The sequence below is a fragment of the Danio aesculapii genome, chromosome 3 (genome assembly GCF_903798145.1).
Source record: "Danio aesculapii chromosome 3, fDanAes4.1, whole genome shotgun sequence".
In the NCBI taxonomy this organism is placed as follows: Eukaryota; Metazoa; Chordata; class Actinopteri; order Cypriniformes; family Danionidae; genus Danio; species Danio aesculapii.
Window position 1 is genome coordinate 19,434,825 of NC_079437.1, and position 23,371 is coordinate 19,458,195.

At 37.1% G+C, this 23,371-nt stretch overlaps 1 protein-coding gene across 1 annotated transcript in view; it reads right to left on the minus strand.

Annotated features, from left to right (window-relative positions):
• Positions 1-14,813: 14,813 nt before the first annotated feature.
• The window catches only part of LOC130221026 (speckle-type POZ protein), a 199,498-nt gene continuing 190,940 nt past the window's right edge, over positions 14,814-23,371 (minus strand). The window contains exon 11 of the mRNA XM_056453326.1: positions 14,814-15,932. Coding sequence (XP_056309301.1) covers positions 15,788-15,932 — 145 coding nt within the window. The 3' untranslated portion in view covers positions 14,814-15,787. The remainder of the gene's footprint in view (positions 15,933-23,371) is intronic.

Consider the following 23,371-nt stretch of genomic DNA (forward strand, 5'->3'; position numbering starts at 1 on the left):
TAACTGAGAGGAATAAACTTTTTATTCGATAAGAAAAGATGCACATAAACTACGATGGAAACACCACACAAATTTTAGTATGCGCATTAAAAAAGGTCATGTGATTTTGTTATAAGAGATCATGTGATGAGGAAAATGTTCGTAAATGGACAAACCAGCAGGCTGAGCACACTGTAAACCATCTGAACTGTTGTTTTGTTCATTCTAAAACACCTTACCGTATAAGTATTGGTGTTATTATATTATTAATGACCTCCAGAATCAAGAGCATCTGTGCTCTGACACCTTCCAACGCCACGGCGCGTTCACTGAGTGTCAGGATTGCCTTCTGAGGCGCAAGTCATTTATTAGATGAAGAAAAGATTGACGCAGCTTCTCCTACCACAGTAAATTCAGTTTTTACTGTTGATCTTTGGCGCCAGTTAATCAGGAAGTGATGATTTTGTTCGCTTTGACTCGTTGGATGAAAACGCTGATTTATTCGCACGTCTTTAATATGATAATCCAGTTTTGCGCATAAAGTTCATTAGCATTTTTGGATGGAAACATAGCTAGCATCCCACGTCCAATATAAAAATCAACGTCTAATGATGTCACAGCTTGACGTTGTTTGAATGTTATCACTATGATATCTATCAGACACTGGATTTTGGTTGCCATACCTGATGAATAAATGTCAGTATTTGACGTCAATATGACGTTGGTTTAAGATGTTGGATTTTGGTCACTTTCTAACAACCTAAAATCGACCAAATATCAACGTCATTTGACGTCGTTATTGGACATAAAAATAACATTGTCCTTAGACACTGAATAGACATTGAATTTTGGTCACATGACATCACAACCTAAATCTAACCTAATATTAAAGCCTTATGATGTTGTGTGCCTGCAGGGCAATAACTACAGTAGATGCACTACAGAATGTTACGTTTACAAACACATGCACAAATTACAAGTAAATGCATCAGCTTTTTGCAGTGTAATACTCACTACTTTTGAGTACTTTTGAAAGGGATACTTTTTACTCATACTCCGAGTAATATTTACAACAGATACTTTTACTAGCAATACATTTTTAAGCAAGTAATGGTACTTTGTTATTGCTTCTAAACTAAGTCGATTTAATGTAAAAATCTTAAAAACACCATGAGTGGACCTTAAAGTACTGTATAAAAAGTATAAAAAGTACAAAATAATGACCACAATTAATGCTTCACTATAAATTGCTAATAAGCTGAAAATATCCTTATCAAAATCATACAGACATCAAAGTTTTAGCCACTTTTTTTGTGTTTCAATAAATTTGAACCTAATGGCTTACTAACAGATTGAATGGATTGGTTTCAATTTGTGAAACCTGTTCCGCTCTAAAACACAAACAGCACAACACTAATCAAGTAAATGAGTTTGTTAGCAAAAAAGCAATAAATTAACTAGCGTTCAATAGAGATCAGTCACATTAGATCAAGAAAATAGCCAGGCAGAGAGGGGAAAAGAAAAAACAAAAGCATAATATCCATAATGTGGTCATTTTAAAGCCACGTTTAAAGTCATCTACACGAGCACACAACAAAAACGGAAAGAGAATCCGCCAAGAGCAGATGCTTACAGAATCCTAAAAACCTAAGGCACGAATGAAGCTTTTGGTTAGTTTGGAGGTCTCGTAAGACTCTCCTTACTTCAGCTTTGTGTATAAGATGACAAGATCTTAGCGGATCCATTATCCCCGTTCTATCATCCAACACAAAAGCCGTGAAGAGGTCAGAATCTTCTCTCGCATCTCCACGCTGACAATAGTCTTTCATAGCTGACAGACAGCAGAAGGCACAAGACTAGAGGACCGGGCGTCGATAGATAATGATCTACAGGGGGCATTTATTCTGCGCCATTGACTGCCCTGCTGTAGTCTATACGTCTACTTAACTAACACGCGCCGCCGGAGAGATAAACAGCCGCTGCTCTCTCCGCATCCCTCTCCATACATCTCTGTCCTTTCCTCTTTTCAGAGCTGTCTCATTCGCCAGCTTCTCTCTCTTGCTCTGCGTCACTTTCCATCAGTTCATCTCTTCCCCTTTCCCTTAAATATCCATCCGTCTCTTGTTCTATCACAAGGCCACGGTATCGTCCATTCATCATAGAAACAGGGCTGTCTGAGGGCATCTATCCACTGTGAGACAAGTGACAAATCAAATGCTCGTATATTGAGCCAATGCAGAGAAATAATAAGGAGGAGGAAAAGCATGTGGACTTGTGTGTGTGTGTGTGTGTGTGGGGGGGGGGGGGGTTGCGGGGGGGTTACAACCACAAGTCCCGCCAATTAGCTAAACTAGCCAATGTGGTATGCATATGGACTTTTAATTTGCAGTCAGCCAGTCCAAGTGCTTCCGGTATTAATTGTCGTGCCAAAAATCAGTAATCTTTACTGCCTGATTAATATACACTGACCGGCCACTTTATTAGGCACACCTTACTAGTACCGGGTTGGACACCTTTTGCCTTTGGAACTGCCTAAATCCCTCGTGGCATAGATTGAACAAGGTGCTGGAAATATTCCTCTGAGATTTTGGTCCATATTGACATGATAGCACCACACAGTCATTGCAGATTTGTAGGCTCTATTGGATTGACATCTAGTGTCTGTAGAGGCCATTTGAGTACAGTGAACTCGTTGTAATGTTCAAGAAATCAGTCTCTGAGATTATTTGCGCTTTTTCTGACATGGCACGTTATCCTGCTGGAAGTAGCCATCAGAAGATGGTTTCACTGTGGTCATAAAGGGATGGACATGATCAGCAACAATACTCAGGTAGGCTGTGGTGTTGACACAATGCACAATTGGTACTAATGGGCCCAAAGTGTGCCAAGAAAATATGCCCCACACCATTACACCACCACCACCAGCCTAAATAGTTCATACAAGGCAGGATGGATCCATGCTTTCATGTTGTTGACGCCAAATTCTGACCCTACCCTGCAAATGTCGCAGCAGAAATCGAGACTCATCAGACCAGGCAACGTTTTTCCAATCTTCTATTGTCCAATTTTGGTGAATTGTAGTCCCAGATCCCTGTTCTTAGCCTCAAGGTTTGATGTGTTGTGAATTCAGAGATGCTCTTCTGCATACCTCAGTTGTAACGAGTTTTTATTTGAGTTACTGTTGCCTTTCTATCAGCTGGAACCAGTCTTGCCTTTCTCCTCTGACCTCTGGCATCAACAAGGCATTTGCGCCCACAGAACCGCCACTCACTGGATATTTTCTCTTTTTCAGGCCATTCTCTGTAAACCCTAGAGATGGTTGTGCATGAAAATCCCAGTAGATCAGCAATTTCTGAAATACTCAGACCAGCCCATCTGGCACCAACAACCATGCCACATTCAAAGTCACTTAAATCACCTTTCTTTCTCATTCAGATGCTCGGTTTGAACTGCAGCAGATTGTCTTGACCATGTCTACATGTCTAAAGGTATTGAGTTGCTGCCATGTGATTGGCTGATTAGAAATTTGCGTTAACAAGCAGAGGCCGGTGAGTGTACAATATAAAGTGGGTATCAAACTGGACAAAAAAACACTGCATCAATTCCATTTATTCGTGCCATGTCTTTAAAATTTGGAAATTTATTTTACCCCAGAATTTTAAATGGAGTTTCTGAGCTCACCTTCTGCTTCTGACGGTGCTTGCGTTTACATGGTCTTTCATCACGTTTCACGATTAAACAACTAAATGAATGCTTACGTCTATTTAACTGAATGTATTGTAATTACATCACACAGCTATGCATATAACCCATTGTATTTTTTGATAAACGCATCACTTGTCAAGTGAATATAGAGGAGGCAGGACTATAGTCTAAGCTCTCGCTATTAACAATTAATAAATCTGCTTTGTGATCGATCGATTCTTAAGAGTTTTGGAATGCATTGTGAATCTCTCTGGAATTGATTATGAGCTTAGTTTTAACCAGCAGATGGTCAGCATTGGTTCGGCTAGTTGTTTTGGTGTGTTTCACACGTCGTCTCTTGTCAGGTTAACCTCAGAGCTTGTTGGCCCATTTCGAAATCTGTGTTGGTTGAAGAGAGTGCTTTAATTTAGTTATTCAGCAACCAATCAGAGCGTGAGAACAATAACTGAAGTGATGTAACAATTCAAGTAGGAAGTTCAGTTTTCTTTTGTTGAATGAGAAAACCAACACAATCTCACAGCAATTCGTAACTTTTTGATTTAGTGGCTAATTCATATGAATTCACACAATTTAGTACGATTTGCTCATCACCCAATGACGGTTGGGTTTAGTGGTGGAGTGGGGTTGGGTGCCACACCTTTTTTTAAAAATCGTATGAATTTAATCGGTATTGGTATGAACGAAACTCGACACAAATTAGCCACTAAACTGACAAAAGATAAAACGATTACGTTTTCTCGTAAGATCAGGCTGGAGAAAACAGATTACTGACAGACTCGGGAGTGGTAAGACAAATCTTATCCAACAGGCGCAGAATGTGTGCTCTCGAATCAGTCATCTGTCGTCTGTTTGGTGTGTTCATGAGCAGCTTTTAGGTCCACAGCAGACCAAATGTGACCCAACGCAAGACAACAACAAAGTTGGTTTTCATCAACGCTAGTTGTTTGGTGCCAACTTGTTACGTCAGGGCCTTTATAGTGAGCATGAAGGGGAGCGATTGTGCATTCTGTACGTAAGTACTGTAAGTGTTCAAATGTACCTGCACCACAGAACACACAGGTACAAACTTTTTACAATAAACATGTAATGTAAAACAATGTAATTTACTTAAACCTTTTCATTAAATCATTAACATTATTATGTTTACAGAGTATGTGTAAGAATTGGCGGAGTGTTGCTGTAGGCACAATATTTTTTTTGAGGTTGCAGGGGGACAATTTTGGTCCATGTGAGCAAATCAATCAATGAATAATCTCCATTTAAATTTTTTTTGCTCCGATTTAGAAGCCACTTTGCTCACAAAATTGTTTCCCTGCAATCTCAAAATATATTATAGTGGCTGTCTTTATGCGTTTACTTGTTGTATGTTTTTTTTTTAAGTCTAATTTTTATTCCCAAGGCAACCAACACAAGGCATTATTAGAATTACAACAGATATTGGCCAAAAATATATGTGTCAGCAAATGCAGTATGAAAGCACGTATCCCCATTTAAAGCCCTTTTACTAGCATCAAGCATGATTGTGTTCCTCTTCTTCCACACCACAATTACCCACTCGTCCTCCTTCTCCCCACCTCTTTAGACAGCCAGCGCACAACACCATCCCATCCGTCCATCCATCTCCCCCTCTCGCTCCGGCTGAAAGCGACAGAGACACAGAGCTGTTCATCCCGTTTGCTGAGTTGACCTGCAGCAACCCTCCATTCAATAAAAGAGACAGAGTGATGGAGAGAGAGACGGAGGACTGGTGATTGGCCATTTGTGCTCTCGTATCTATCGATCAACAGATGTCGTATTGATCTCAGCGTATAGTCCCATAAATTGCACACTTGATTGCAAATTGGGCGCATACAGACTGAACTAAAAAAATAATAATACACAAGCGAAGAAAAAAAAGGACAGTGACGTGAAGTAACTATTAGAGCTGCACAATATTGGGAAAATTTAACATTGCAATATATATATATTTTTTGCAATATGTATAAATAGCGATATTAATACAATTTCACCGGATGACTTAATATCTCTATTTAGAAAGAATTTATAATGTTAGATCAATTGGAATAATTCTGCAGTGGGAGTGCAATTTCATAAAATCTAATAAACAAAATCTCTAACATTTTTGGGGTCGCCCGACACATTTTCGTTGTTCTCAGTGCTATTTGCAGTGCGTTTCTATATTTACATGTGTTGTATTTTTATGCAAATGTTTAGTCAGAGATTGATGAAATAATGTTTACTATTTGCATCTCCATAAAATCCAATAAACTATCTATACAATTTTTGGGGTCCCCAACTATGTTTTCGTTGTGGTCTGTGCTATTTGCAGTGCATTTCTGTATTTGTATGAGTTGTATTTTTTATGCACGTTTAGTCAGAGATTAATGAATTAATGTTTACTATTTGCATCTCTATATAATCTAATAAATAATCAAATTTTTTGGGGTTCCCTGACACATTTTCGTCTGTGCTATTTGCAGTGCATTTCTATATTTGCACGTGTTGTGAGTATTTTCATGAAATAATGTTTACTATTTGCATCTCCATAAAATCCAATAAACTATCTATACAATTTTTGGGGTCCCCTGACATGTTTTCATTGCGGTCTGTGCTATTTGCAGTGCATTTCTGTATTTGCATGTGTTGTGAGTATTTTCATGCTTGTGTTTAGCCAGAGACTGATGAATTAATGTTTACTATTTGCACCTCTATATAATCTAATAAATAATCAAAGTTTTTGGGGTCCCATGACACATTTTCGTTTGTGCTATTTGCTGTGCATTTCTGTATTTGCATGTGTTGTGAGTATTTTCATGCTTGTGTTTAGTCAGAGATTGGTAAAATAATGTTTACTATTTGCATCTCTATAAAATCCAATAAACAATCAAAGTTTTTGGGGTCCCCCGACATGTTGTCGTTGCGGTCTGTGCTATTTGCAGTGCATTTCTATATTTGCACGTGTTGTGAGTATTTTCATGTATCCCGGGTCTAACAGTATTCAAGTAGAGTAACTGAATGATAAAAATGAAAATAATTCAATAAAATTAATCATAGTTAAAGTCACAAACGGTACAATTTCTTATACTTGAATGATTTGAAAATCATTATACAGTACAATCACAGACATCTAAAACACATGCAATTGACAAATTCTAAAACATACTCAACATTGATATCCTGTAATATAACTTATGTGAATGATCACATTGCGATATCAATGCTGAAACGATATATTGTGCAGCCCTAGTAACTGTACTACTGAAAAGTGGATCATAACCGAACAATATACGAAACCTTGAACAACAACCTCATAATGGCAGAACTGGACCATCAATACACAAACAAAAGCTTCATTCCACACACTCAAGGACAACACACACACACACTGTTTTTATGAGCTTACCTGCACGCATGGAGGCACACATTTTTATAAGCTCACAACTTCATGCCACACAAACATGAAAAAAACAAAACATTCTACCCACAGGGGATTATACAGGCCACGCGTATCTAATATTCGTAAGTGCTTTTTTTTTTCTCCCCCAAGTCTTGTTAAACAGAGTAGAGAGAGTATTAGAATTTCAAGAGGCTTTGAGAAAAAAAAACTCAATTATAAACATCTCAGGATGTACTTGGGAGAGAAAAAAAATACAGACAAAAAAAGCAACCACCTTCTTTTCACTTGTAATCCAGTGGTTCGCTCATCAGAGCCCATTTATGAAACAGCCCGCAGGTGAGTTCCAGAAAACACTTGAGCCAAGTTTATTGCGACGCCTTTCCAACTGGTAAATCATAGAGGAGCCGGTGACCCGAGTCCCATTAGCAGGAAGAAAAATGAGACTCTTAAAAAAAAAATGGTTAAAAATGAGATTCATGTTATTTTTTTTGGTTAATATACAGCGCGGTCCAAAAGTCCAGAATGGAAATCTGTGACAAAAAAATCGGATTTAAAGTTTTAGGATGTTGAAACATTCAAAATGAAGAAATATTATGAAGTAAAGTCAAGAAGAAAGTCTCTAGGGCACAAAATTTGTTCATATTGTATATTACAAAACGTTATGCTTTAGTTATGGCATCTGATTGGTCAGTTCAACGCTCAAGCAGTTTTGTGGCTTGTTTACACCAAGGTCGGTAACCATGTCTATAAATTTTTAACACACCACAGCTGAATGATAGCAGCGTGGAGCTTGAGTGTTTAAAGAGGCAGGTAACAAAACTCCCGCAATGTGCTTATAATGAACACAATATTACAGTCTGGCTCTATTACAGTTACTGTCAACTTCCTAATCAATGGTCTATTGTTTCATGTATGCATGTATGAGTGTAAATACTAGGGCTGTGCAATTTTTTTTAACTGATATTGCGATTTCGATTTGCGATTTAATTTTATATCGTAGCTTCTTACTGATAAAATGCAGTGTTAGTTAAAAAAGGAACTGAAAAGATATTAACCAACTCCAACATTTATTCATAAATATATTCAGAAATTAAACAAGCAAAAATTAAGAGCAAACAGTAGTGATTTACGTTAGTTATCTCCTGGTGCCTTCGTGATGTTTTTTCATATGGTGTAACAGCTGCAAACAACTCTGAAATTGTACTTGCTGTTGCTAGCTACTAGATTGAGTGTCACTGGCAATACTTTTAGTTGACTTTTACCAAGACACTCCTCATATAGCCGACTTGTTCGGTGTCTGTGACTTTGAAACCAAAATATTCCCGACATGCTGTTTTTCATTGACATGAATTAGTCTATTAATGCTTCTTAAGCTGCAGACGCCATCATCCCACTTGTCCATGCTTTCCTGTTTGTTTGTTTTATGGTTGCGCAATTCTGATTGGGCAGAACAAAAGTGTGCTCACACAATTGCCTAGTAAGACTGTCACACACAGATAGCAGTCACACATTTGCTCTGGGTGAGGGAAATTATATAATACATATATATTTTTCAGATCTCAGCCTCTTGCGATTAGCTAATTGCAACGTTTCAAATCGCGATTATGATTCGATTTCGATTCGATTTTCGCACAGCCCTAGCATATACCAGCTTGATCTCACATGGAAACTTAAGTTTAGTAATTCAGTCGTACAAAAATTTATGAAAAAAAAAAAAAAAAAAAGAGGCATGGCACCCAACCCCTCCCCTAAACTCAACAGTCATTGGGGGATGAGCAAGTCGTACTACATTGTACGAATGAGGTCCAAAAATGTAATGAACATTGTTATGGTTTATGAATTCATGTAATTTGTTTACATATTTATTTTCACCTTTTTAACCATTTGTTGGATCATACAAATTAGTGACTAAATCAAAAAGTATGAAATGCCGTGTTGTAAATACAGTATGTACATTGTATTTCTCACATTGTGGGAACCAAAGGTCCTCACAAGTATAGCAATACCAGTAAATTTCACAGGGACATTTTTTAAATAGGCTTATGAAAATAGCTTATGAATTGAACATAAGGGCCCTATCATACACCCCGCGTAATAAGGCGCAAGACGCGTTTACACATCCTGTTGCTAGTTTCAGATCAGCGCAACCCTAATTTTCCTGTTTTCCGCCACGTTGCTAAAATAGCAAATCCATTTGCGCCACTTTGTGGACTCATGGGTGTTCCTGTCAGAAAAGAGGTGTGTTAAGGGGCATTGTTGGCGCGTTGCTGTTTTGAGGAACTAAAATAGACTGCGCAATTATGGACTGCTAAGTCCAGCGCAGAGCGCAACAGTTGTGTGCCTCGCTTAAACATTGCTTAAAACACACAGGATGTAGAGCAAAACACAAATATCTTTACAAGTAAAAAAGAATTAAAGGATTAAAATGTTACAAAAATTATTATTTTCTACATAAATATAAAAACCATACCTCCATGCCTTTACCTTGGGGGCTTTTTGTCAGTTAATTCATAACCATTTGCTTTTGTATAATGTTATTATTATTAGCAGTATTATTTATTACATGCATATTTATATTTGTTTTATTAAAAACAAGCTTAGATTTGTCCACCTGTCAGGTTTTGGACCATATGGGGCGCAGCATGTGTGTTCAGTTTTTTAAACACCTCACTATTATTGTTCATTTATTCGTTTGCTGGAAATTAGAACTGAATTTAGAAATAGTTTTGAAACAAATCTTTGCGCTTAAACAAAATTGAATATGTAGGCTAATGAATGTCTTCAGTGGACACCGTACAACACCGTTTCCTTATCCACAAAAGAGAGAAAGAGAAAGTAAAGGCCGAATGGAAACATTCTATATCCTTGCACTGCAATTGCTCTGTTTAACTGTTTTCTTAACTGTTTTGAGTTTTCAGTTTTTCCACTAACAAAGTCCGCCATGTAAATAGCAAATGTGCCATGGAGCGACACAACTAACTCTTAAAGGGAATGGGAGATGAGACTCAAATTGGTTTATTCTCAAAACATACCTGTAACTCATTAAGAGAATAAGCAAAGCCCTGTTAGACCATGTGCCACGGTGCAGAGCGTATTTTTCTGTCCTTAAAATAGCAAAAGTGGATTCGAATAGCCTTAATGCTTTTGCGCCCAGTGCCTCAAACTTTGCGCCTTAAGTATTAAAGATAAATGTAAAAATGCAGATCATTTCCTGTAATGGTTGGATAAAGTGGTAGAGAGGTCCCCATAATTATAGCTGTACAAGTTTGTCTGTGTATGAGTACAAACAAAAAGCCTGAATAGTTTAGAATGTGTTCTCTGAAGCCTATAATTCTTACGTAGCAAATTATTAGTACAAAACAGAAATAAATAAATACAGAAAATAAATACAGAACAGATAAACACAGAAAAACATAAATAAATAAATTTTGGTAATCTTTATTTTGATGGTCCATTTGAGTAATATTAATATCTGCTGATACTGCTCCTTCAACAGACATATAACTGACTATAAGAAACTTTGCAAGTAGATTTCAACCTACACTAACCCTGACCCTAACCCCAACTCTAGCCCATAACCCCAACCCAACAGTCTATTTATAATCTAATGAGAATTAGTTGCAATGTACAGATAACCTAAATTAAACAAACGGACCATCAAAATAAAGTGTGACTTTAATTGAAATGTTTTTTTTTAAGTGTTTCGGCTGGCTGATCCTTATTAGTCAAGAAAGAAATGTTTATTACAGGTGATTACAGGTAATTTTACTTACGGTCAACTAGTCACTCATGGAAACTGATGGTCAAGTTGAGTGCATGACTGGATAGAGAGAAATCCAGTGTTGTCCTGCTGTATACTGTACATCTGGAAATGTAGGAAGTCATTGGAGTACGACATTGCATTAAGAATAAGTAATAAATAGAACAAACATGAATGTTAAATGTACACATATACCAACACTAGTAGAACACATGGCATTATGCAAAGAGATTTGACTTGAAAACTCAATTGTATGTCAATTTTTGGTCACACTTCACAATAAGGTTTCATTAGTTAATGTATTTACTAACATGAACTGGTGAACAACACTTGCATAGCATTTATTAATAACATTTAAACTTTTACTAATGCATTATTATAATCCAAAAGCTTGCTAGTTAATAATAGTTGGACATTATTAGTTATTATTCACGATAACTCACAGCGCATTTAAAGACCCAAATTATGTTCCAAGTTTCAGAAAACTTTCACATTTCTTGAGGTTCCTATAAATGAGACCAAATTATAATCTTGAAATTTATTTCTTGATATTTATTTCTTTAAATAATCTTTAAATGTATTTACCGGAAAAAGGTGGCTTTCCATCTCCAGGTTGGAGGAAAGTCCTTACCCCAGGTGGAGGAGTTTAAGTATATCGGGGTTTTGTTCATGTGTGAGGGAAGGATGGAACGTGAGATTGACAGGCAGATTGGTGCAGTGGCAGCAGTAATACAGTTGATGTAACGGTCCGTTGTGGTAAAGGAGCTGAGCTGAAAGGCAAAGCTCTCGATTTACTGGTCAATTTACGTTCCTACTCTCACCTATGGTCATGAGCTTTGGGTCATGACCGAAAGGACAAGATCTCGGATACAGGCGACCGAAATTAGTTTCCTTCGCAGGGTGGCAGGATGTACTCTTATGGATAGGGTGAGGAGCTCTGACACTCAGGAGGAGCTCGGAGTAGAGCTGCTGCTCCTCCACATCGAGAGAAGTCAGCTGAGGTGGCTTGGGCATCTGTTTCGGATGCCTCCTGGACGCCTACCTAGAGAAGTGTTCCAGGCATGTTCCACCATGAGGAGGCCTTGGGGAAGACCCAGGTCACATTGGAGGGACTATGTCTCTCGGCTGACCTGGGAACGCCTCGGGATCCACCTGGAGGAGCTGGAGGAAGTGTCTGGAGAGAAGGAATTCTGGGGTTCTCTCCTAAGACTGCTGCCGCCACGACCCGGCCCCGGAAAAGTGGCAAAAAAAACGAATGAATGAATTTATTTTAGACATTTTATAAATTTACTTTAATTCTGAGGTTTTTGTTGTATAGATTGCATCTTGTTTATAACTAACTTTACCTTCATCTTCCTCATCACTCCACATAATGTCCACATCTGAGATATTTCCATCTGCTATATGCTCAAGAACGGTATATTTTGCATATGAAAATGTTTCAGCAATGAATGCATTGATATATATATATATATATATATATATATATATATATATATATATATATATATATATATATATATATATATATATATATAAATAAAGAAGTTCAATCAGATCTCAAGATCCTATCGAAGAAAAAAAATTGCTTAAAGGGGCTAATAATTTTGACCTTAAAATGTTTTTTAAAAAGTTAAGAACTGCTTTTATTCTAGCCAAAATAAAACAAAAGACAAAAGAAAAAAAAAAAAGAAAAGAAAATCAAAGGGGGGCTAATAATTCTAACTTCAACTGTTTTTGAAAAAATCCTGATCTAAAGCTTGCAGTGTTACAAAGATTTTAAACATTAAGTGTGATCCCTCTTTTTGTTTCATACAATCTATGAAGTAGTGGCAAACATATAAATAAATCTAAATGAAAATATTGTAAATGTGGCTTACATCTGTGTCTGGAGTGAAGTGATGCCATGCTGCTTTTCAGTAAAGTGGAATTTTTTTCAAATTACAACATGCCGATCTTTACCGCCATTTGATTGGATGACAATAGTCCACCCTCATGGACTGCAGACTTTAAATTATGCTCAAGAACCACAAAAAAATATGGGCTAACATTGTGATATCCATTGTATTGGACACAGGGTCCGAAGGGGTTCATGTTAACAACATTATTTGTTAACATTAAATGCACCATGAGTTAACGTGACCTAATAATGAACAACATTTTCCATCAACTAACATTAACAAAGATGACTAAATACTGCAATAAATATACTGGTCATTGATTGTTTGTGTTAGTAAAACATGAACGAATACAACCTTATTGTGAAGTCTTACTTTTTTCTTAATACTTAAAGGTTTTCAGGAATATAATTAAAATATTTATTGTTTCGTGTTACTGTTAGTAATCATAATTGAAGAACTTGTATATCACTAAGAAACATGCTGTATACCAAATACTTTTGTGAAGTAAATGTATGACCTTTACTTGTCTATGCATACAGTATAACACCTTTCACAGTCATATCTTTAAGTGTTATTATGCATCAACTAATTATTGCGCACAATTTGACATTTTATTATTTTATGCCCTGTATGAAATTCCTTTTTTTGCAACTAAAACGGTGTTCTGTTAGCTGGACAGATTTTTTTGTTTAAAGGGGTGGTCCAGGGTGTACTTTTAAGGCTTCATATGCTCATGCTTCATTAGTAGAAAATCATACACCACATATACCATTTACCTCATATATTTCATATATCTTACTTTGATTATATACAGCTACTTAGCTAACATAAAAAAGACCGTCATATTTCTTAGTTCTGAAATGCCTGCCCTCAAAAGGCTCTGATTGGTCAGCTAACATAATGTGCTGTGTTTCGCGGATCGGGTCTACATCACCAGGAAGTGTCATGCCCCTACAAGCACACACTGTGTAAACAGTCGGTCAGAGGTATCAGTTTGTGCCTGAATTAGACAGAATATGACACAGAGGACACAGCAACGTCACGCCTGCTCTCATATATATCTTTCATATATATTCGGAATAAGCATGTGCAAGTAATATGAAATGTTCACATCTTTTGTGAGTTTGTTATTTAGATGAACACAGGGAAAACGGCCACATAGAAAAACACTGCAGATAAATATGAATTTGTAGCTAAACTGTTAACGGCTAAACAGCATTTCCTGTTGTTCATATCTTTGTTTACATCCTCGCTACAACATACTATTAACGCTAGAAACTGTGCATGTAATTGATTTTAACAGATAAAAACACTTACATGTTGGGGCTCACAATCCAGAGCTTCGTCTATTATGGTTGGAGCGGCTCCTTCTTTGAGGAGTTTTTAACCGAATCCAGTACTGAACTGAGTGAGATTCTGGAAGCTGTCCTTTGTTAAAAGCTAGCTATATCTTTTTTATAATTCTCTGGAACATAATTAAAATTAAACTGTAATCACTTCACCTTTTGTGCTGTGTCCTTTGAAAGCCCAAATGCAGAAACAGAACAAGCTCTGTGCAAATAGCAGCTTTGGACGGCATTTTAGCTTTCTCTACTACATTACAGCACCTCTGGCCACGCCCCTTCACTGTGCATGGTGATTGCATGTAACCTGAAGCATTTGTGATCTCACTAGGCCAGATGTATTTTTTTTTTAGTCCCCAAACTTCGTTCGCTGTAGGCTTTGCTAAGCTAACTCTGTAAAAGCCAATGTCTCCCTTTGCATTTAACTTTGAGCATTTTACATTCAGAGATGTTGTTTATGTTCACACAGTTACATTACACATCAACTAAAGTTTAAAATATGATATTGTAGTGGACCACCCCTTTAATTATTTAAAAAAGCCAATTCTGTTTCAGAAAGAGCTCTTGATTTGTCTATGTATATTTGTCTATATGATCTTTAACTGAGACCAAACATCGACCGAAAATTAAATTAGGATAAGACCGCTAAGATAATCCCGTAAACCAAACATGATATTGTGGCTGTCGCAAAACAAAACAAAAAAAAAAAAAACACAAACACAGACAGGTTTGTGTTTTTTGGCATTTTTTTCATACAGAAAGCCTGGATTCAAATACACAAGTGCTACAAGGAGGAAAATCCCAAATAAACATCACAAGGGGAAAAAAAAGTTCCATGAGCATTTCCCCATTTTCTTTTATACATCGCTCAACAAATCGGTGAAATTTTTTTTCGCCCAGTAAACGAAGACTAAACCATCCAAAGTCCACCTGAATGTTTGGAATCTAGGCTTGTTTTTAGGCCAAAATTTCATTGAGATGACAAATTCTATGCTCGATTTCCCAAGAAACGGAGGATAGTTCTGGAAAAAAATTGGTTTGTCATCACGTAATTCATAAAGTCACACAGGAATCTACTGATGTCGTCATTACGAAGACACATGCTATCTATTTAAAAGTACTTTCGCAACAATAAAGGAGTTAGTCTTCCGTTCCGTTTAAAAGAGAGATCCCTCCATCCATGACCATAAAGGGGAATGTCTATCAACCGATTGTTTTTCTTCTTTTTTTATGAAGTAGGGATGAAGCGGAGATGGAGAGCTGATTCACACAGTGAAGGAGAGCACACAGTGTGCCAGTGGAAGGAGTTACGTATAAAGTCTAGTCTTAATCCATCTCGTGTTTACCCGCCCAACCTCAAAGCTCAACCCTGATCCACCTGCCCACTCTGAATCCACAATCATTTCTCTACTGGACAGATGAACGGACTGATCCAGGTCGGCCTCGCTTCTTGAACAGGAATAGACCTGTGGCAGCCTCCTCACACCCCAAAATTGAGGACAGACACAAAGAGGGTCCTTGGTGCCAAAGGGTTCTGTCTGGATAACGTGAAGGGAGGGGCAGGTCAAGAGCTGGTTTAGGCATCTAAAGGGACAGAGCTTGGGGGGGATGTAATTCTAAAATAGAGACCCCCCCCCATCTTGTAGGCAGTTGTGTGTAAGTGTGTGTAAGTGAGCAGGTTAGGAAATGGTACGAGAAGCCACTAAGACTGTTTGAGCCGTTTGCGCGGAGGGCCCAGGAAAGGGCACTGGGCGGATGCCAATGAACGGTATGCTTCGGCAACCAGGTGAGGGTGAGACGCCACCATTGACTTCCACCCCGAAGTCTCCATCACATCAGACGCATGGCTGAGGGAGAGAGAGAGAAAGCGAGAGAGATTATTATTATTATTTTAATATTATTGATTGATCCTAAATAGTTAACTGTTAAATCATTGTTGTTGTTTTCACTACTACCATGTCATTTGTTTTCATATGTTCTAACATCAAAAATGCTTTGGTAACACATAAGTCAATTTGATTTTAGAGTTCACACTCACTCACACACACACACACTTCTAGATGCTCATAAATGAACCATTGATATTACTGTATCTTAAAATGCTCATTGTTAAACGTACAGAGTTATTACTATTTGCATTACTACTAGGATGGATGGATGAAATAACAGACATTTTGTAGGACGGACGGACGGATGGATGAACAGACATTTTGTTGGATGGATGGATGGATGGATGGATAGACGAATGGATGTAATAACAGACATTTTGTTGGATGGATGGATGGATGGATGTAATAACAGACATTTTGTTGGATGGGTGGATGGATGGATGGATGAATGGATGTAATAACAGACATTTTGTTGGTTGGATGGATGGATGGATGGATTTAACAACAGACATTTTGTTGGATGGATAGATGGATGGAATAACAGACATGTTGTTGGTTGGATGGATGGGTGGATGGACAGATGAATGGATGTAAAAACAGACATTTTGTTGGATGGATGGATGGATGAATAAATGGATGTAATAACAGACATTTTGTTGGATGGATGGATGGACGGATGGAATAACAGACATTTTGTTGGTTGGAGGGATGGATGGACGAATGGATAAATAGATGGATGTAATAACAGACATTTTGTTGGATGGATAGATGGATGTGGTAACAGGCATTTTGTTGGTTGGTTGGTTGGATGAATGAATGGATGTAATAACAGACATTTGTTGGATGGATGGATGGATGGATGGATGAATTGATAGATATAATAGACATTTTGTTGGATGGATAGATGGATGGAATAACAGACATTTTGGTGGATGGATGGATGTAATAACAGACATTTGAATGGATATATTGATGTAATAACAGACATTTGAATGGATGGGTGGATGCTATAACAGTCATTTGAATGGATGGATGAATGTAATAACAGACATTTGAACGGATGGATGAATGTAATAACAGACATTTGAACGTATGGATGGATGTAATAACAGACATTTGGATGGATGGATGTAATAACAGATATTTGAATGGATGGATGTAATAACAGATATTTGAATGGATGGATGGATGTAATAACAGACATTTGGATAGATGGATCTTTTTAACGTAAACTTTATAAATGCTTTGGCAATACATTTGTAACATTTGTCAGCATCAATTAGATTTTTCTGAATTGAGAAAGAGAGAGAGGACAAAAATAAGCGAAACATTGAGAACACAACCCTCTTCGCTGAGCTCAGCACCCTGAGGGCACTCGAGCTGCACTATCACGCGCACCAAAAAATGGCCTTTAACGACATTTAGCTTGAGTGTGTTTGTGTGCGAGATGCTGACCTCCCCCTAACCCCACTATGCCGTTGCCCCAAAACACTTGGCATTAATTGCAGCACTTGCTCGCAGTGTCGACAGGAGGCCTTGCAGGCAGATGCCCGTAACACTTTCCCCAATGCATAAAAGGTCACTGCGCGGTCAACTGTCCACCAAGAACAGGTTACAAACACAAGCTTTACAAAATAAATGCAAAATGAAAAAGAGGGGCAAAGAGCCAAAACAGCTTTTATTTGAAAAAGTATTGCGTCTATAAACTTGCCAGTGGGAGGGAGACTAGTAAATAATGTGCATAATTATCAAGCTTTCTACAGTTCAGGAAAAAAAAAGGGCTTGTTGCTCAAGATTCATGCATTACAATGGTATAATGCAAAAGATTTGTTGGCACTTTATGGAAGGGAAAATTGTATGCGTGTCTGCAAACAACAATAATATGAGACGAGGTGAGAATAGGAAGTCTTAATAATAATTGTGCTCATGTGTGGGGACTTGTGGAGCTGCGCATCGAAGGATTTGCTTTTCAGTGTTTGGACTTTCAGCAGTGAAAATTAAACCACACTGAACTGGACTAAACAGAACTTCACCTCTGGACTGACAGTTTCAATACACTAGAAATTCTATGTTAAGCTGCTTTGACACAATCTACATTGTAAAAGCGCTATAGAAATAAAGATAAAATTAGTCAAATTCCCGTAAAGATGCACTGACGTTACGATACTGGTCGATACTTTCATGTTCTGGCTAATAAAACCAATAAATGACCAATTAGCCATGACTATTAACTAATTATAAAAGGTTAACTCATTATGCTGAATGTTGTTCATTTAGGCCTAGTAACATTATAATACACAGTAGAACAGCATATTGATTTTCAGATTTGCTTCATTTTATCAAAAAAAGTGTTTTCAATGATTAACTTTAATTGAGTTAGATGTAAGCAAATGTAAATTCAAAAGCAAGACAGATGAGCATGCACAATATACTCCAATCAATATTAAAATCTTAATCAAGATGAACAGACATTATAATTATAATCGATACATTCATGTTATATGTAGCTGAAAATAACCAATAATTGACCGACACAATTTTTGGACAACAACCTAACAATAAACGAATAATAATAGGTTAGATCATTTAAAGTGCTGAATTTATCCAACCTAGGCATCACAACATTTACAGTAAAACAGCATATTGATTTAGGAGTTGCGTAATTATAATGAATACATGTTTTTTTTAAAGATTTCCTTTAATTGAGTACGATGCAAGCAAATCTAATCTACATTTACAAACAGGATAGACAAGCATGCTTTAAAAAAATACTGATTCATACAGTGACATTATATTGATCCATCCCTAATTTGGTTAGCATTTTTAGTACAGTAAATAATGTTTTAATCTTTTTACCATTTCTAAATATTTTGCGAGTCATGTTAGATTTTTCAGATCTTTCAGAACTTTTTTGAAGAGTATTTATAACTTTTTATGTATTTTTGGGATACCTAAAGTAGTGCAAAGTGATCAAAGGACCAGTTTTACTTCAGGTAAGCTTGTTGAGGTTTTAAAATTAAACACAAATATTCTAAGGCAGGGGTGTCCAAACTCGGTCCTGGAGGGCCGGTGTCCTGCAGATTTTAGCTCCAACTTGCCTCAACACACCTGCAAGGATGTTTCTAGAAAGCCTAGTAAGTGCTTGATTAGCTAGCCCAGGTGTGTCTGATTGGGGTTGGAACTAAACTTTGCAGGACACCGGCCCTCCAGGACAGAGCTTGGACATGCCTGTTCTAACGTGTATCACACGCAAAGTCAGGGTGCATTAGAGCATTTTCATCCATCTCTGAAGTCGCTGTTGCACGTTAATTGCCTTGAGTTAAACAGAGACTGGGAAGATGGTCTAATGTGGTTGATGTTGGCGGAACAGGAGGTGGTACATGAAAGTTTGGGCTTTAGTTCAAATAAGTTTTGGTTTTCAGTCATACGGTGCAAGGTCATAAAAAATAAATAAATAAAAAAATAAAAATTAAATAAAAAATAGAATATTCGCCAAATAACTTACTTGATTATATGAATGGTTTTCGCAGACGTTTAATCCTGGCTGGACAAAGAGCACGAGAACACTTTCACATTTATTTTGGTCTTGCCAATATACTCCCCATTTTTGGATTAATGTCGAAGCTTTTATTGCTCATAATATTTTAAAAACATTTTCCTTAACATATAAATGTGATTTTGGGTTATTATGCTCAGGATCGCTCATTAAAAGATGCTGGTTTTGTTATAAACTTTATTATTAAAATTTAGAATCAAAATGTATTTGTAAATTTCACATACACAAATCAAAGTTTGCCAAAAGCAAACCTCTCTTCATGGTGCTAGAAAAACAGATTAAAATGTACATAAAAGTGATTTCTAAGTCTAAAAATAGAAAAGCAGTTAAAACTAGGGATGCTCCAATATGGATTTTTGTAGCCGATACAGAGTAACGATTCTTTGTTATGGTGATCAGTCGATACGGAGTATCGATTCTGATGCTTCAAGCTTTATAATGCATAAAGCATGTTTTCCCTCCAAGTATGATACTTCAGTGGAGATATCTCCTTACCTAAGAGTATAAATTAAGGATGCTGCGTATAATCCTTTAAACATGTCTTTTACACCATTTAGAAATAAGAAAATAGAGATTTGCAGTGATTACTGCTTAATTCAATTAAACTAACAAATGTAATGCTCAGAAAATCACTGTGCCTCTCACGATCTGTTATGTATTTGTTTCTGTATGTATTTTAGCTGCTGTGTTGGGGGTGCAGTGATCGTTCAGTGACTCAATTGTGCCAGGCTAACTTGCTTAAACCTTATTTTTCCCGTGACACTGGTTTGAAAGTAAACTCTGTTTTGTTGGCCGTCACAACCCCTAACAATTCTTGTCTTTCTCCAGATGATGATGACATTAAAGCACCCGTGAATGGCGAGCTGTTACCGCGTCTTAACGTATTACTTAACGTATTTACAAAACAGCGTTTTCTTCTTCAGTTTCTAAAAGATTACTTGCATTTATTTTGTGTTTGTTATATGGAAAGATTGGTGTACTGCACATTTTTGACAGAAAATCAAAGATGAATATCTGAACAAAATATATTCCAAATTTGAAGTTGATATCTTAAAAAAATTACCTTTTCAGTAAGATTTTGTTTGGCTGCAGTATCAAACATGATGACATTCAGTTAACATTGATGACCCTACAAGGTCGCCCCCTATGTTTTGAGGAATATAAATTTTTTTTTTTTCATACTTTTGACAATATTTGTAAAGTAAACATACAATTTTTAGCCTCTAAAAAAACATAAAAACAATTAAACAAAATTTTACATGCGGGATTGCTGTAGCAAAGTAATGCTTTACAACTCTGATAAGTATCCTTGTTTTTCCCGTGACACTGGTTCGAAAGCAAACTCTGTTTTGTTGGCCGTTGCAAACCCCTGACAATTCTGGTCTTTCTCCAGATGATGAGGACGTTAAAGCACCCAGGGATGGATATTTACGAAACAGCTTTTTCTTCAATTTCTAAAAGATTTCTTGCATTTTTTATGTTTGTTAAACAGCTAGATTGGTGCACTGCACATTTTTGTTTTCAACAAGCAGGGTTAAAAAAACACACACACACACAATGCCAGATAAATGTTCAATAATACCCACGCCCTCCAAAAATATTACATAAAAATAAATAGGATTATAAGTCATTTATTCTTAAATCAGCCTACAGTGACCATGTTTGTTATAGAGTTCTAAAAGAAAGGGCAGCACAATAAAAAGCATCTCTATTTTCATCCTATTGTTTTGAATGTATTGATATCTAATTAATTTGGCTGAGCGCTAGTGACGCTCCTACTGGCAGCCACTGTCCTGTGATGACTGGGCAGAGTCTGGCACTGTTGGAAAGCTGCTGAACTCTGACACTAAACTCCTACATGCTGAAATAAAACAATTTGAGGAGAGAAAGACGAGCACATAAAGCAATAACAGAAGCAGAAAACATGAATGCAGGAAAAGAAGGGCAGAGAGGACGAATCATTTTGGGAGGAGGGGGGCTGGTGTGCATGTTTATTTTCTGTGTTGCCCTTGTTATTGATCTCCCTCTGTCTCTGCTGTTGTTGTGGCGGTGGGTGGTGTGTATAGAGATGGAGAGAGAGAGCTGAAATGAGATGGCCAGAGTCCAGTTTCATGCCAGCCAAGTTACTGCCATCCACGAAATGAACTCAAAATTACACTGTCCAATAAAGCTGCAGCAAAGAGAGACTGAACAAGCTAGTAAAAAAAAACTACAAAATAGAGCATGAAAGATAAGTGTGAAGAGAACAGAGAGGGGGGCTGACAAACTGAGGGCAACAAGTGAACATAAAGCAGTAAAGTGAAAGAACTCAACATTTGTTTGCCATTTTAAAAGGCCAAAGTATACTTTATGTTTAGCGTGCAAGCACAGTTGAGTGGACTCCTTTAAAAGTGTACTCAATTTGATGTGGTGCGCTAGAAAGGTTTATCTTTGTCCATTGTCTGCGCTTTTTCTCTTAATGAGTTATCAGGGATAAAATGCCTTTAAACTCAATTAAAATTGCTGTGGATATCTTTTAATCAAGGTTAACTGATTATGGTTAGTTTTTTATTTTTATTTATTTATTTATTATTATTATTTGTTTAAGTATTTTGTTATCATTTTTAATCCTCTCCTCCATTTCTTTTGTGACTATAAAACATGGCTTGATTCAGTGTTGACATCTTGTTGACAAACCAAGTAGTACAAATTCAATGTAAGTGTGTATCTGTACAGTGCATCCATTTTATAAGCGGGTAAAAATATAATGCTGCGTGCATTTAGTAAACATTCTGTCCTAAAGACTAAATTTTCACACAATAAAGTGAATTATAAGTGGATTCTAGCATATAGAGCTATGGCGAAAACCCGTTTTAGAAATCGATTTTGCATCGATTCTGAGATTTTAAGATCTTTTTTAACAGCAGAAGGCACTCTAGGCTAGCTTTTAACAGCAGATGACGCTCTAAGCTAGTTTTTAAACAGCAGATGGCGATCTAGACTAGTTTTTAAACAGCAGATGGCGATCTAGGCTAGTTTTTAAACAGCAGATGGCGATCTAGGCTAGTTTTTAAACAGCAGATGGCGATCTAGGCTAGTTTTTAAACAGCAGATGGCGATCTAGGCTAGTTTTTAAACAGCAGATGGCGATCTATGCTAGTTTTTAAACAGCAAATGGCGATCTATGCTAGTTTTTAAACAGCAGATGGCGATCTAGTCTAGTTTTTAAACAGCAGATGGCACTCCAGGCTAGTTTTTAAAAAGCAAATGGCGCTTAAGGCTAATTTGTAACAGCAGATTGCACTCTAGGCTAGCTTTTAACAGCAGATGACGCTCTAAGCTAGTTTTTAAACAGCAGATGGCGATCTAGACTAGTTTTTAAACAGCAGATGGCGATCTAGGCTAGTTTTTAAACAGCAGATTGCGATCTAGGCTAGTTTTTAAACAGCAGATGGCGATCTAGGCTAGTTTTTAAACAGCAGATGGCGATCTAGGCTAGTTTTTAAACAGCAGATGGCGATCTAGGCTAGTTTTTAAACAGCAGATGGCGATCTAGGCTAGTTTTTAAACAGCAGATGGCGATCTAGGCTAGTTTTTAAACAGCAGATGGCGATCTATGCTAGTTTTTAAACAGCAAATAGCAATCTATGCTAGTTTTTAAACAGCAGATGGCGATCTAGTCTAGTTTTTAAACAGCAGATGGCGATCTAGTCTAGTTTTTAAACAGCAGATGGCACTCCAGGCTAGTTTTTAAAAAGCAAATGGCGCTTAAGGCTAATTTGTAACAGCAGATTGCACTCTAGGCTAGCTTTTAAACAGCAGATATGCTCTAGGCTAGATTTTAACAGTAACTATACTAATT